The 14,207-nt window shown below is 36.7% G+C and overlaps 1 protein-coding gene across 2 annotated transcripts in view; it reads left to right on the plus strand.

The window, feature by feature from the left end:
* Positions 1-539: 539 nt before the first annotated feature.
* The window catches only part of LOC129271211 (dedicator of cytokinesis protein 7-like), a 66,631-nt gene continuing 52,963 nt past the window's right edge, over positions 540-14,207 (plus strand). The window contains exons 1-4 of one of the 2 annotated variants that reach the window (XM_064106381.1): positions 540-701; positions 7,348-7,441; positions 9,956-10,131; positions 13,877-14,072. In XM_064106381.1, the coding sequence (XP_063962451.1) occupies positions 664-701; positions 7,348-7,441; positions 9,956-10,131; positions 13,877-14,072 (504 nt within the window). In that variant the 5' untranslated portion in view covers positions 540-663. The remainder of the gene's footprint in view (positions 702-7,347; positions 7,442-9,955; positions 10,132-13,876; positions 14,073-14,207) is intronic. The other variant, XM_064106380.1, reaches the window with a different exon arrangement.

Here is a 14,207-nt window from a genome sequence, read left to right on the forward strand (position 1 = left end):
ATAGATAGGTTAATAATGTAAGTTAAAGGTATAAAGACATTTTTGCACCATCCTTTAAAAATCTAGCAGGAACCAAGTCAAGTCCCGATACTTTTTGATATTTTCAACTTGGATAATTCATCTAATACAAACTTTTCTGTGACAGGAGAAAAATTAAAACAGCCTCTTTGTATACCTTTATTGTCGTATAGTTTTTTTTTAATTAGGACTGTCGGCCCCAAACTCATTTCTGTCCGTCAATGGGGAGCTCACAAGAGATCCCAAGTACAGGGAAAAAGAAAAACAAACGCATTTTTGAATGGAAAATGAAAGTCATTTGTGGGATCAATTCTTGAACCCACCCTTCAATATGTCCCCTTCTTGGATAAAACTCCCTACGGGTACCTTTTTAGCCAAAATGACCCTTAATTATGGGTATGGGTTTTGAGCACACCCCCGTCCAAACCAAATCTAAGTGCATCTGCAGACACACTTATATACGGTACAGGCCTACCCTGGAGAAGAACGTCTATTTTCGAAGATACGGTACACTATACGGTAATTGCAAAAGATGAGGCGCGGCGCGGCGAGGCAGATATAGCAGTGCTAGCACATAGAGTTATTAGTATACTACGGTACCGGTACTAACTGTGCTAGCTAGCTAGCTTCAGTTGAATAGCGGAAATGGCCTCCCAACGGGCTTTCGCCCAAAAACTTAACAAGTAAGTCAAATAGTTAAACGTTTATTATTTCAAAAAGGGACAATTTAGACAGTGGATTTTATGGCGAGTCGGCATGCCGGCAAGTCATGAAGGGAATTCAAAAGTCTCAATTGATTTCGAGACTTGCTGACTTGAATGTTACTTGTTAGTGTTGCTGCTCTGACTCTGACTGGGTCTGAGTTAACCCAGGGAGCTCCGGCCCGAATGCTTCGCGGGCCGGAGCCCAGGACTCGTCCGGGCCGGGCCGTGTAATACTAGTCATGGGCACTCCTAGTATGGTAGTGGATCGTATTACCGAACACTTTTCATGAATTCAATCATATCAAACACATTATTTTCATGAAATTCACCAAACTTTTACCATAAATACACAATTACCTACAAAATATCAATATGTAAAAATTTTGCCAAAATCGTTTTTCCTTTTTACGATATTAGCTTCCAATCGGACCCCTCTTCGCATGTGAAATATTTGGGTCACTTGAAAAAGGTATCGTATTACCGAACGTGTGTTATCTATGGGAAAAGTTGAGAAAACAACAAAATCACTGATGAGCTATTTTGACCATATTTTATTATTTTAAGAATATTAAGACTTTGAAAATGGGTTTTTTACAATTTTTCATCATCTTTCTATTCAAGTTCTCTTTGGAAGGATGTTGCAAAATTTTGAGCGTAAAATTATTTTCTGATGCGTATGATGCGCGCGTTCGGTAATACAAGGCCGGTCGGTAATACAATCACTCACTATACCAATGAGGTCCAGGTTAGAAGTCCTGCACCCAAGTATTTTTATGATATTAGTGATTATTACTCGAAAAATGCAAGCTTTGTCCTCATTTGTTTAGCATTTATTAAAAAATTACCCATTAACTATAATCCTACTCATATTTTAAATGTTATAAAATAAAGCCAAAGGGAAACTTACATTTGAGTCCTTTTTCGATCTTTTCTTGGCAGTCAGTCCGGTCCCGTCGAGTGCGATCAAAGCGGTACGAAGCTGATTTTCAGATCACGTGATACGAGTAGTCATCACCTGATCGATCGACTATCCTTTTTTAAAGACCGCAACAATTATAAATTTTATTATAAAATATATATAGAATAAATAATTGCATGATATATATATTTCTACAATTAAAAATATTTTGTGATATGAATTTAATATTTGACGTAAAAATCGCTATTTAACAAAATATTTATTAAAAAATAAAAATCAAACAAAATAAAAACGCCTTGGACACAGTGCAAAAAACCTAACAATTTGGCCGCGTTCTTAACAACTATCGTAAGGGGCGCTCTATTTATAAATAAAGTTGCATATGTAGCTGTCTACCGCGACAGGAACAGCCGCAGAATTGAAGCCAGAAGCGTGGGAAATTGCCAGAAAATTCAAGAAAAGAACCGGTGAGTACCGATTTAACAGTACTAATTTATTAAGTAACATTTATTGAATCATTACAAGATTTATTTTTTAGTAAAACAAAGCTTAGTTCTAAGCTAGGGCGGCCCAAATGCGCGTGAGTGGAGTCCCAGTTTATTAGCACGGGTAAGTATTGGGGTGTCGCCTAGAGTGGTCATGGGTACTCTCCAAAAAGGGGTAGAATGGGGTCGCAATAGCACTCCAAATAAAAGGGGAAAAATAAATAAGCACTAACCTTGATTACCGTGACACAGAATCCTGACATCGAGGCACAAACTGGACCCTAAAAAAAAAGGAAAAGAAAAGTTAGAGTCTAGACGTCTATGTCGCGTTCGTTTTGGCATCGATCGGCCGTTTTGTTTTCAATTTTGACAGAAGGAGAATGAATGACTAATGAGACAGAACTTTTCCTTTTTTGAGGGTCCAGTTGTGCCTTGATGTCGCGGTTAAAATGGATGGTAGACAGGTCGTTTTTTAACGTTTTATTTATTTTAATTTTTATTCTTAATGATTAAAATAATATAAATTCATTAAATTAATTCTTTATATTAAAGTTATGAAGCCAAAATATAGTACATCTATAGAACTTTATTAACTTGTTTTGCTTATTTATTTATGGATGAAGCCAAAATATTAGTATACTACCACCATTTTTAATGTATAATAAAATATAGTGAATTAATAATGATGTTATGGAGCAGTTAAAAATGTCTGTTAGGCGGATAAATTTATCTCGATTTTTTTGTGGGGGTGGGAGCATTTCGACCTTAAAGGATTATGCCCATCTCCACTAAAACTGTAATAAATACATGTGCATCTGCTTTTTCAGTTGATCAGTTGTTCATTCTGGTTTAAAAATGTCATTGGACACACTTTGATTTATTATTCATATTTTTTGTAGCAACAGATCCCTCTCTAACTAAGAAGAAGATTATTGTTTAAGATTATTATTGTTTGATATAAAGTTTATATATATATGTTTTATTCTTGTGGAAGTTTCCTTATAAGTCCAGGTCGGGGAGGAAAGCCTGCGGGCTATAGTAATTTATTTAGCTTTTTCTTTCCCAGGCAACTTAGACTTGTTCTGTAAACATCCCTGTACATTTTGTATTGTAGGCCCTATATTCTCATGTAAACTGATTGTAAACTGTTTTTTCTTTTATGCCGAATAAAATGATAATAATAATGAAGAAGAAGAAGAAGAAAAGGATTGAAGAAGAAGAAGAAGAAAAAGAAGAAGAGAAGAAAAAAAGAAGAAGTAGACGATAATAAAACAGCAAAATAAAAGGAAATAAAACAGATCTCCATTAAAAAACAAGAAGATGAAGAAAAAGATGGGAAAAAAAAGCGGGGGAAGAGGAGAATAAGAACAAATTTATTATCAAAATCCAGGATGCGGGATCGGGGGTCACCTGCATGATATCGATTTATAATGTTTTGTACTAATGTCATTGTCATTGATGCTGATACTTGGGTTAGTCAAAAGTCATTAAAAATTAAATTGGAAATACATCATAATAAGATGCTGAGTACCATGTCGGGCTATTGTTCAAAGAAAGAGTTCTGTTTGTTTTCAAAGTGTAAAAATTACTACCAACAAGTCCAATATGTTTTTTACATCCATCTCCACTTTGAATATTTTCACTTATCAGGATTCTGCACAACGCCAAAGATATTGGTGTAAGAAATATTGATCTTCCAGCCCCCCCTCTTTTCCCACTCTTTTATTTTTATTTTTTTAAATTTTCTCTTCACTACTCATTATTTCTTTCTTTTTCACATTTCTTCTCCTTTCCCTCTTCACCAGTTTATTATCTCACTTCTTTTTATCAGTTTTTTTTTCTCAATTTCTCTTCGACCTCCTCCCCTCCTATTTTTTTATATTCATGTCCGCTCCTTGCATTTCCCTCCTTCATGCAGTATTCCCTTTTCATCTTTCGATTAATCTCCCTTCCCTCTTTTCTTTTAATATTCATCCTCCATTGCGTTTCTGTGTATATGCCTACTCGTTTCTTTCCCATTTCTTCCATTTATATATTTTTTTTACTCCCTTGCAAATACCAAGAAAGAGAAAACAAGAAAATTATTACTTTCAGGGTTTCTTATCATTTTTTCATTGATCATCAAATTCTGATAAGGGGGACTCGTCACCCTGCGAGCGTCACTAAATTTATTTTCTTCACTATTCTACTTCCTTAGCATCCTATATATAGGCTCTGTGCTTCTTGAGAATTCTAAATTTGATTCTCCGTTTTACCTGGGAAAAGAAATGGAACAAAGATCGTCAATAATAATAATTTTAAAATATCACTAAACAAGACACACACACATCCCCGCCCCAAACGACATTGTTGAAAAAATATTTTACTTGGCTCCGAGACCTACTTATATAATTATGATGATGTGATGTTAATAACCACGATCAGTTAAAAAAGAAAGAGAATAGGTGACCCCTTCGTAATTAATAACAATTTTTTTTTTCAATTTTTTCTTCTAACCAAAAGATATTAGAAAATCATTACATAGCTACATGATGTGGTATTAGGCCTATATTTACTAACTGAAAGCAATTAGCCTAAGTTAGAACTTTTACATTTGTCAAGAGAGGAATTCCATCATGAGAAGAAGAAATATCCTGACAAGCACAAAACAAAACAAAAAAATGCCAAGGGAGTTATTGTTTCCAGGTGTAAGCCTATCAGAAGGGTGTCATTAGGATGTAAAAAAAATTGAAATTGCATCCCCCCAAAAAAAAAAAATTAAAGGATTATAAAGGAGGAACAATGATTAAAACAATATGACTGACAATAATTGAACGATAAATATATTAATGCTAATTCACATGTTACAGGAAAATGATAAAAAAAAGATCTAGATCTAGATGAATATTGGAAAAACAAGCCTGCCATCATCAAAAAGCGGGGTGGATATAGGCCTTTGTCACTATTTTCAAATTCATTTATTTCATTTCCAGCAGGAGAAATAAAATTTATAAATAATTTAACTCCCTATATTTTCATATTTTTCCCCGGAAAATCGAGGCAAATATTACATTTCTTATGAAATTTGAATTCGCCCCAACATTTATCATTTCATGACATTATAACAAAATTCAGGCCTTTGTTGATAAAAATGGCCTCATTCTAGAATACTGACTCATTGATTGCTCAAATTCAAATAAAATATCTAGCTCTTCTCAATTTTATAACAATTAATAAAACTGAAAATAAATTGCCTAGATTGGAGACTTATTATTTTTCTTTCAGTAAATCTGGTGAAAAAATATTCGAGAATCAGGCAGACTGGTATAAACATGCTATTTTTCCATGAAAAGTTTGTGTCAACATATTCCTACAGCTAGGTCCAATAATCGTAGTTGATGTTTTTAATATAACTGAGAATGAAAAAAAAAAAAATTCTAGATTCTAGACTACGCATGCTACGCGCATGAGCTGAGTTATCGATTCCAGCTGTCCGACCACTTATAGGAAAATCCGAAAACGATCAGCGGACGGAAAAGGTGACGTAATTCACGTCAGGAATGGCATTGCAATGGCAGCAGCGAAACGAAGGTAGGCCGCCATCTCGTCTATCCAATAATACTTTTAAAATGCAGCTATGATCAGCAAGAAGTGTGAAAATGTCAATTTTCGACGACGGTTAATTTTAGCCATTGGTGCTAATCCAGGCGCAAAGGGAAAAAAGGTCAGTGAATTGGATATTTGAGCGTAAAATTTCGAATTTTGCCAGGGAGTTCCAAACGGGACTAGCTGGCATACTATGCGCAAAATACTACGTTCCAACCTAGTGCGTATAATGGACTAACGCGCTCATTAGAAGCGAGACGTCAAAATCAGCCCGCTGTCCGAGCACTGACAGGATTACAATACAGAGACCGGAGTTCTAACTCTACTGTATTAAAGGTCAAGTCCACCCCCCAAAAAAAATTGAATAAATAGAGAAAAGTCAAACTAGCATAACACTGAAAATTTCATCAAAATTGGATGTAAAATAAGAAAGTTATGACATTTTAAAGTTTCGCTTATTTTTCACAAAACAGTGATATGCGCATTTCAATGGCATGGAAATGAGACAGTCGATGATGTCCCTTACTCACTATTTCTTATGTTTTTATTGTTTGAATTATACAATATTTCAATTTTTACAGATTTGACAATGAGGCCCAACTTGACTGAACCATAAAGTATTGAACAATACTAATTCCACATGCTCAGGGAGGATTTAATCGTTGTTTCACTTGACATTTGACAATGAGGAGAAAATTAGAATATTTCATATAATGATATGCAAAAGAAATAGTGAGTGGAAGACGTCATCAGTCTCCTCATTTGCATTTGCATTTAATCAATAATCCAATGCTCTATCCGCTAGACTACATTACCTCTTGAAAGTATTGTTTGGTGTTTGTGTTGCAATGTGGTTTTGTTAGAAGGCAGATGTGTTCATATATGTGATAACATGATGCAAAAATGTTCAACCTTAAGTATTAGTGATGGTACAACTTTCAATGTATCTGGATTTTTTTTTTTTTTTTTTTTTTTTGGGGGGGACTAAATGTGACATCCCAAAAGGTCGTTTTCAGTTATAAAGATATCTAATTATTAAGAAAGACCATTGTAGTTAGATGGTAAGTAATTGATAAAGCAACATTAATTGAAAACAATAACAGGATAGCAAATGGAAAGAGACTTCATGTCATCAATTGTTCACAGCATTATCAACATACTAACATTTAAGGCTAATACATCACTAGCAATGTCTGTGTATTCCAAATATTCTGAAGAGCTAATAATACAGATAATAAAGAGTAAAGAAATGCCTTCTAAAATTTTAGATCGAAATTTGAATTTTGAAATGTTTCCTTTATGAGCCAGTAGAGTTACTATACTCTGAGATTATGAAAATAAATTTTCACAATTTGTTTTCAGTAATTGAAAGAAGAATGCATGTATTCATTGACTTATTGGATTAGAGAATGAGCCTGCCCACAGATTGGGGTCTATGGAATATGGGTGATAAAACATAATCAGCCAATCGAGCATGCCTTGAAGGGGTGAGCTTTTGTAACTTGAGTATTGATGACTTAATATAAGAACAGGTTCATTGGCAATGTGTGTTGCGTAAGCACTCACTCTCCCCAACCACTTTCCCTTTGACATTTATGTCGATTGATAAGTACGGAATGTAATTCTTTCTTTATAGGTCTCAGCATGCAGCGGATATACGACGTCAGGTTTCGTCACATTATTCCAGTAAAGATGTAGCACGTTTTGCAGGTGGTCTAGGACCTGGTGGAGTAAGTTTGATCAGTTGTTCAGGTTTATTTAAATTCGAATTAAGGTGCACTTAACACAAAGGGGGGTGTTTCACAAAGTTATTCTTCATCACTGTCAGATATGTTTTTAGCCAATCAGATGCACAAAAATCAGTGAAAAACAATGAATGAATAAAGGCTTTTTGAAACTCTCCCCAGGCCCCTGTGTCATCACACTGTCTTCTTGAAAGTTGACAAAACAGGCAAGAAGTTATTTATTATAGGATGGGTATCATGCATAAGTAATTACTGATGCATGGCTAGCCATGCATCCGGTAAATTTGCCTTGAGTCCCGTAATTACATGTATTCATTCATGGCAAATTTACCAGATGCATGGCTAGCCATGTGTCAGTATACAAATTATGCAAAATGGGTTAGACTGGGTCAGTAGGAACTGTGTGCACAAGAGACACCCACGAGACGCAGCCGAGTGGGCTTAGACCGTAATGCCAAAGTTACCGCGTGCACACAGTTCAACTGACCTACGAAAGAAACCCATGCATCATCTGTTTTATAGCATGGATAAATTTTATTGAATAAACCACAAAACTAAATGATAACCAGATGCATGCCTTTCATGCGTCCGGTAAATTCAATTTACCAGACGTATGAAAAAATTTACCGGACGCATGATTTTTGTCTCGCCTGCATAGCAGAGCGAGACTATAGGCGCCGCTTTTCCGACGGCGGCGGCGGTGGCGGCGTCAACATCAAATCTTAACCTAACGTTAAGTTTTTGAAATGACATCATAATTTAGAAAGTATATGGACCTAGTTCATGAAACTTGGACATAAGGTTAATCAAGTATTACTGAACATCCTGCTTGAGTTTCAGGTCACATGACTAAGGTCAAAGGTCATTTAGGGTCAATGAACTTGGACCATGTTGGGAGAATTATTTTCAAAATCTTAACCGAAGGTTAAGTTTTTGAAATGACATCATAACTTAGAAAATATATGGACCTAGTTCATGAAACTTGGGCCTAAGGTTAATCAAGTATTAGTGAACATCCTGCTCGAGTTTCAGGTCACATGACCAAGGTCAAAGGTCATTTAGGGTCAATGAACTTTGGTCAAGTTGGGGGTATTTGTTGAATTACTATCATAACTTTGAAAATTTATGGATCTAGTTCATGAAACTTGGACATAAGGTTAATCAAGCATTAGTGAACATCCTTCCTGAGTTTCAGGTCACATGGCCAAGGTCAAAGGTCATTTAGGGTCAATGAACTTTGGCCAAGTTGGGGGTATTTGTTGAATTACCTTCATAACTTTGAAAATGTATGGATCTAGTTCATGAAACTTGGACATTAGGTTAACCAAGTACCACTGAATATCCTGTGCGAGTTTCAGGTCACATGACCATGGTCAGTGGTCATTTAAGGTCAATGAACTTTGGCCGTGTTGGGGGTCTTTGTTGAATTACCATCCTAACTGAAGTTTATGGATCTATTTCATAGAACTTGGGATATAAGAGTAATCAAGTATCACTAAACATCCCCTGTGAGTTTCAGGTCACAAAACCAAGGTCAGTGGTCATTTAAGGTTAATACACTTAGGCCATGTTGGGGTAATTGTTGAATTGCCATCATAACTTTGAAAGTTTATCGATAGAGTGAATGAAATGTGGACATGGGTGTATTTGACAAGTCTTAAGTCACTGTTCAAATGTCATCTATGGTCAATGAACGTGGTATTATGTCATTATATGAATGGTGTGTTTGTGAATGATTATTTTATAGTAGTTTTCAAAGTTAGCACTGCTGCTATATTAAATTGCGTAATGCAGGCGAGACTGCCAGAGGCGTTCCACTTGTTTAAATTACCGGATGCATGAAATTTTAAACTGTAATGCAGACCCTTGATGACCCAGGAAAACATCAATGTGTATGCCTAACTGGATATGTTAGCATAAATGCATTACTGTACTGAAAATGCCAGATACAGCTTGCATTTACTAATGTAAGCAGGCAGTGTACCAGCCAGCCTCAGACATCCATAGCTGTGTGTCTAGTCTAAAACCCACTCGGCTGCATCTCATGGGTGTAACAGTTCCATAGTTAATCTTATGCTCACGAAACCTACTCATGAACTCACATCTGTGCATCATTTGTATACTGACAAATACTATAGGAACAGCCAGTAAGGATTGCTTGTTCATATTGGAAAAACAAGAGCTTAGGTTTTTTTAGTTTCAGAAAATAGCAATGTGTTATAATGGATATCTTTCATGAAGCAGTACCATATATCCTTATGGTAGCCAATATTGGATCCAGCTCTTCTGTACTGGAGATACATTGAAAGCAGAATGAGAAATACACTTTTTAAGGCCAGTGAGCAATTCCGCACTCATCACCTTCTGGATCACCCAGTCTAGACTGGATCTTTAAGATCACTAGAATGAGTAGGAATGATCAGTTATATAAGAGTCACCCAGAAATCTACCTCAAATATATAAAAATTAATTTGAAAGCACATGATTGGTTTGTTCCAGATACCTCTTTCAGAGATCCTGGATCCATTAGACTATGAAGAGTACATACAGCAGAGTAAAGGAGCCATGGAGCTGGATCCCCTCAAGCAGCTCCTGGAGTATCCTGAAGATGATGTCAGGGTTATGGCTATATCCAGAGAGATGAGAACTACAAGACAACCTCACCCAGGTCCAGAGTAAGTCATTCAAGATTCTTTGTTTGGTCTAGATAGATTATCTGTGTAATATCAGTATTATACTGGGAAGTAATAGACAAAACATACTTGGAACATAGTACATGATCATGGATATAAAGCTGAAAGCACAAAATATGCAAGAGCCTAATATGATCATTAGGCCTGGGACGAATACCCTTTTTGCCATTCGATTGTTCGCCAGAGTAAACAATCGATTAGTTCGATTAATCGAGATTCCTGGAATATCAGAAATCACACACACAAAAGTTGACCTATTTCCATGACCTACCGGTAGCTGCGCTAACTGGTATGATGGGAGTGGAACTTGGAATAAATGCATTGTATGTATGGCAGTGAGTCCAAACTTCGCGCGTGTCCATACTTCGCGGACGGTCATTATCTAAAAAACTAGCCAATATCCTTAAAATCTGACATCATCAACGTGAAAAGCGACCTAAAATTACCCTTTGGTGTAAGTTTCTTTAGGATGAGTTCAGTATTCATGAAAATATTGGCAAAAGATCGGCAAATTTGTCACGTTTAGCGCCCGTTTTGAAGAAATCTGATATTCTCAACAAGCATCACGATATCACCATTTTGCAAGCAGAAATCATCAAAAATGTGAGTTAAAATGTGGTACTTACCGATTCTATAGCATTTTGCCATCAATCTGATATAAATATTTCACTTTTTGAGCTTGAGTTTTTGTTTAAATGTCCACAAAAACTTTGGTCCGCGAAGTTAGGTCACACTTTTTCTGAACGGTTATCCAGCACAGTGCGCATTCGCCGATCGGAATAGAATTTTGAGATCGCGATACCGGCGAATCCCCTTGACCTACTTTACGTTTCGTCCATGATTTTATACTGTAGTTTACGATCTTGCCGTCAATGTGGTAACTATTTTTTTAATTGGTTTTGTATAAATTATGAATATTTTGTGAAAAAATTTAAGCCTGATGAATATTTTTGAAAAGTGCGCGAAGTTTGGACACCCCATCATACATACAAGGAACATGTACTTGCTCTGTTTTGTCATTTATCCCGCCCTCACTGCACACAATGAACGAATAGCAAAGGAGATTGAGAACTGTGCGTGACCGCTATATGGTGCATGGATGTGTTGTATGTATTAGCTATGCTTGCACTTGCTCTGGTATATCATAAATCCCGCCCATGAGTGCACACAATGGACGAATAACAAGGAGTTTGAGAACTATGTGCGTGACCTCTAGAATGCATGGATGTGTTGTATGTATGTATTGCGTATGTTAGTACTTGCGCTGATATGAACATAGATGTAGGTCCCGCCCATGAGACCATTCCAAGAACGAATAGCAAAGGAGATTGAGAACTGTGCGTGACTGTGAATGGACGTGTTGTATGTCTTACGTATGTTAGTACTTGCGCTGATGAGAACGTAGATCCCACCCATGAGCCCAACTCAATGAACGAATAGCAAAGGAGATTGAGAACTGCGCATGACTGGGAATGGATGTGATGTATGTATTACGTATGTTAGTACTTGTGCTGGTGCGAACGTAGATCCCGCCCACGGTCCCACTCAAAGAACTAATAGCAAAGGATATTGAGAACTGCGCGTGACTGATTAATGGATGTGTTGTATGTATACTATTACGTATGTTAGACTTGCGCTGATATGAACTTAGATCCCGCCCACAAGCCCACTCAAAGGACGAATAGCAAAGGAGATTGAGAACTGCACGTGTCTGGGAATGGATGTCCTGTGCATGTACATGTATCGTATTGCGTACGTAATCTACATAATAATTATGTTCATGATTGCGCTGACTTTTATCATAAATCCCACCCATAAGCCCAATCAAAGAACCAATAGGAAAGGAAAATGAGAAATATGCCCGTGCCTGGAAATGGATGTGCTGTGTATTGCATTTCGTACTTGTGCTGACATCCCGCCCATAGGGTGGGAATTAGTGGGAATGGATGTGCAGTATTTGTAGTGCTTTTGCACCAAATTTGTCATTGGGAAACCCCCTCACTAGGCCCTACCCATCATAATATAGCAAGTTCGATACTGAGGTGTGGCTTCTCAGGACTGATTCAGAGGATTCCCGTACAAGTTAACTATTATGACAATATGGGCGTATTTGTTAGCGCTTTTGGAATGATTATTGGGCGTGGCTGTATTCACATACAATGTATAATGAGCAAACTGAGCTCACCCGACTCAGTGCGTCCAGCACAGCGCCTATAGAGACGTACGTGCACATCACATCTGAATTGTGCGCGGTCGCCGCGGCTTAGTCGTTATTGTGTGTCATGAAAGAGATACGATCTTTGGAATTCGTTAATTTTAGCATAATTTTCATTTGATATCTTGCACTTTGTTTTCAAAAATCTAAGTTTACAGTCATGTACTTTTGATAATCGAATGTTTCAAATCAGTAATCATCATCTGGCGAACATTCGATTAGTGTAAAAAGTAACATTCGAGTGCCGATTGTTGGCAAACTGATCGAATTCTTTGATGGATCGTCTGCTGCTATTCGTTGAGTTGATTTGCCTTCAGGTTCGTATATATTCACTTGTTTGTAAGTACAGTTTATATCATTATTTTCCTTCTCATTATTTTGTTGATAGAGGGAAGAGACTCTGTCTGGATGTGGTCATGCTGGAATTCATTTTCAATGATTTGACCCGCGGTGCAGCTAGCAGCTGAATGAGTTGGTAGGAATCGGCATGCAAGTTGAATTGTCCGACTCATCATCACCAGCGTAATTCCCCTAATTTACCTCCATCCACGTCACTTTGTTGTTCTAGAGCTAGAAACTTCATCATCATTCTCTTCATCTTCAAAATCATCAATTTGAAAATCCAAATCTAGATAAACTTGTGGGTTTTCTTTCATTTCGTGATCGAAGTATTCAGTGACAGTGTGGAGAAAACGTACCCTCGCAACAGCTTTTGCATGCAAGTGGAGCTTGACGTGGGAGAGCCAATCACGTCTCTCGTACACTCATGCACGTCATCAAATTCGAGTCAAGTCAGAGACCGATGCGAGGCATATTTCAGAGAGGCATTTTTGCGGTTTTTAATTGGCGATTTCCACCTTATGTATTATTTTCGTTATTTTTGAATGACCAAATGATAATACCCACATCATTACCTTTCCACTGATATATAATAAGGCCATATTCATAATCAATATATTTTTCCTTTAAAGCTGAAAACACAAAATATACATGAAGATAATATGATCATGAATATAGCTGAAAACAAAATATTTATAATTATGTCCTTTTATATTTATACAAGAACATTATATGATCGTGAATATAGATGAAAGCACAAAATATACAAGAACATGATATCATCATGAAATACAGCTGAAACCACAAAATAAAATAGCTACATTATGGAAAAAGCAACTGTTAGAGTGAAATTTTTTCATTCTTTAACAAGTTTTGAGTATTGTATCATTGATAATTTTACCAGCAAAGCCTGGGTTGAGAGCAGCACAATGTCAATCAATTTCAGGTGGGTGATTCATAAAGCCATTTGTAACTCAAGAGAGACTTTACATTACAAACGACAGGTACCCTTTCTTATGAACTAAATCAACACCTATAAAAATATGGTGTATCTCATTTACCACAAGAAAGGATCACCAGTCATTCATAAGGTCGCTCTCGACCAATGAACAGCTTTTGAAACACCCACCTGACCACATAATGCTAAAATGGTAATTTTTCGATTGACCGTAGGGCTGAGAATGTGAGTCTGCAGGTGCGTGACTGCCTGAAATGGTACACATGTGACTGGTCAGTGGTAGATCGCAAGTACAAGGAGAATGCTATGTCTCACCAAGGTAATATCATGAAGCTGAGACAGAGGAGTCTGGCTATCAGCAGTGACAAGGTCTATGAGGTAGATGAAGAAGAGAATGAAGAATGTACTACGGTAGGCATTTATAATAATTATACCCGTGATAATAATAATATTATAGTTCTTTACCCATAACACCCTAATGTATGTATGTGTGAGGAATAGTGGAAAACATTGTAAAATCATTGACTGAAAATGAATATTTAACAG

Source organism: Lytechinus pictus, chromosome 11 (assembly GCF_037042905.1).
Source record: "Lytechinus pictus isolate F3 Inbred chromosome 11, Lp3.0, whole genome shotgun sequence".
In the NCBI taxonomy this organism is placed as follows: domain Eukaryota; kingdom Metazoa; phylum Echinodermata; class Echinoidea; order Temnopleuroida; family Toxopneustidae; genus Lytechinus; species Lytechinus pictus.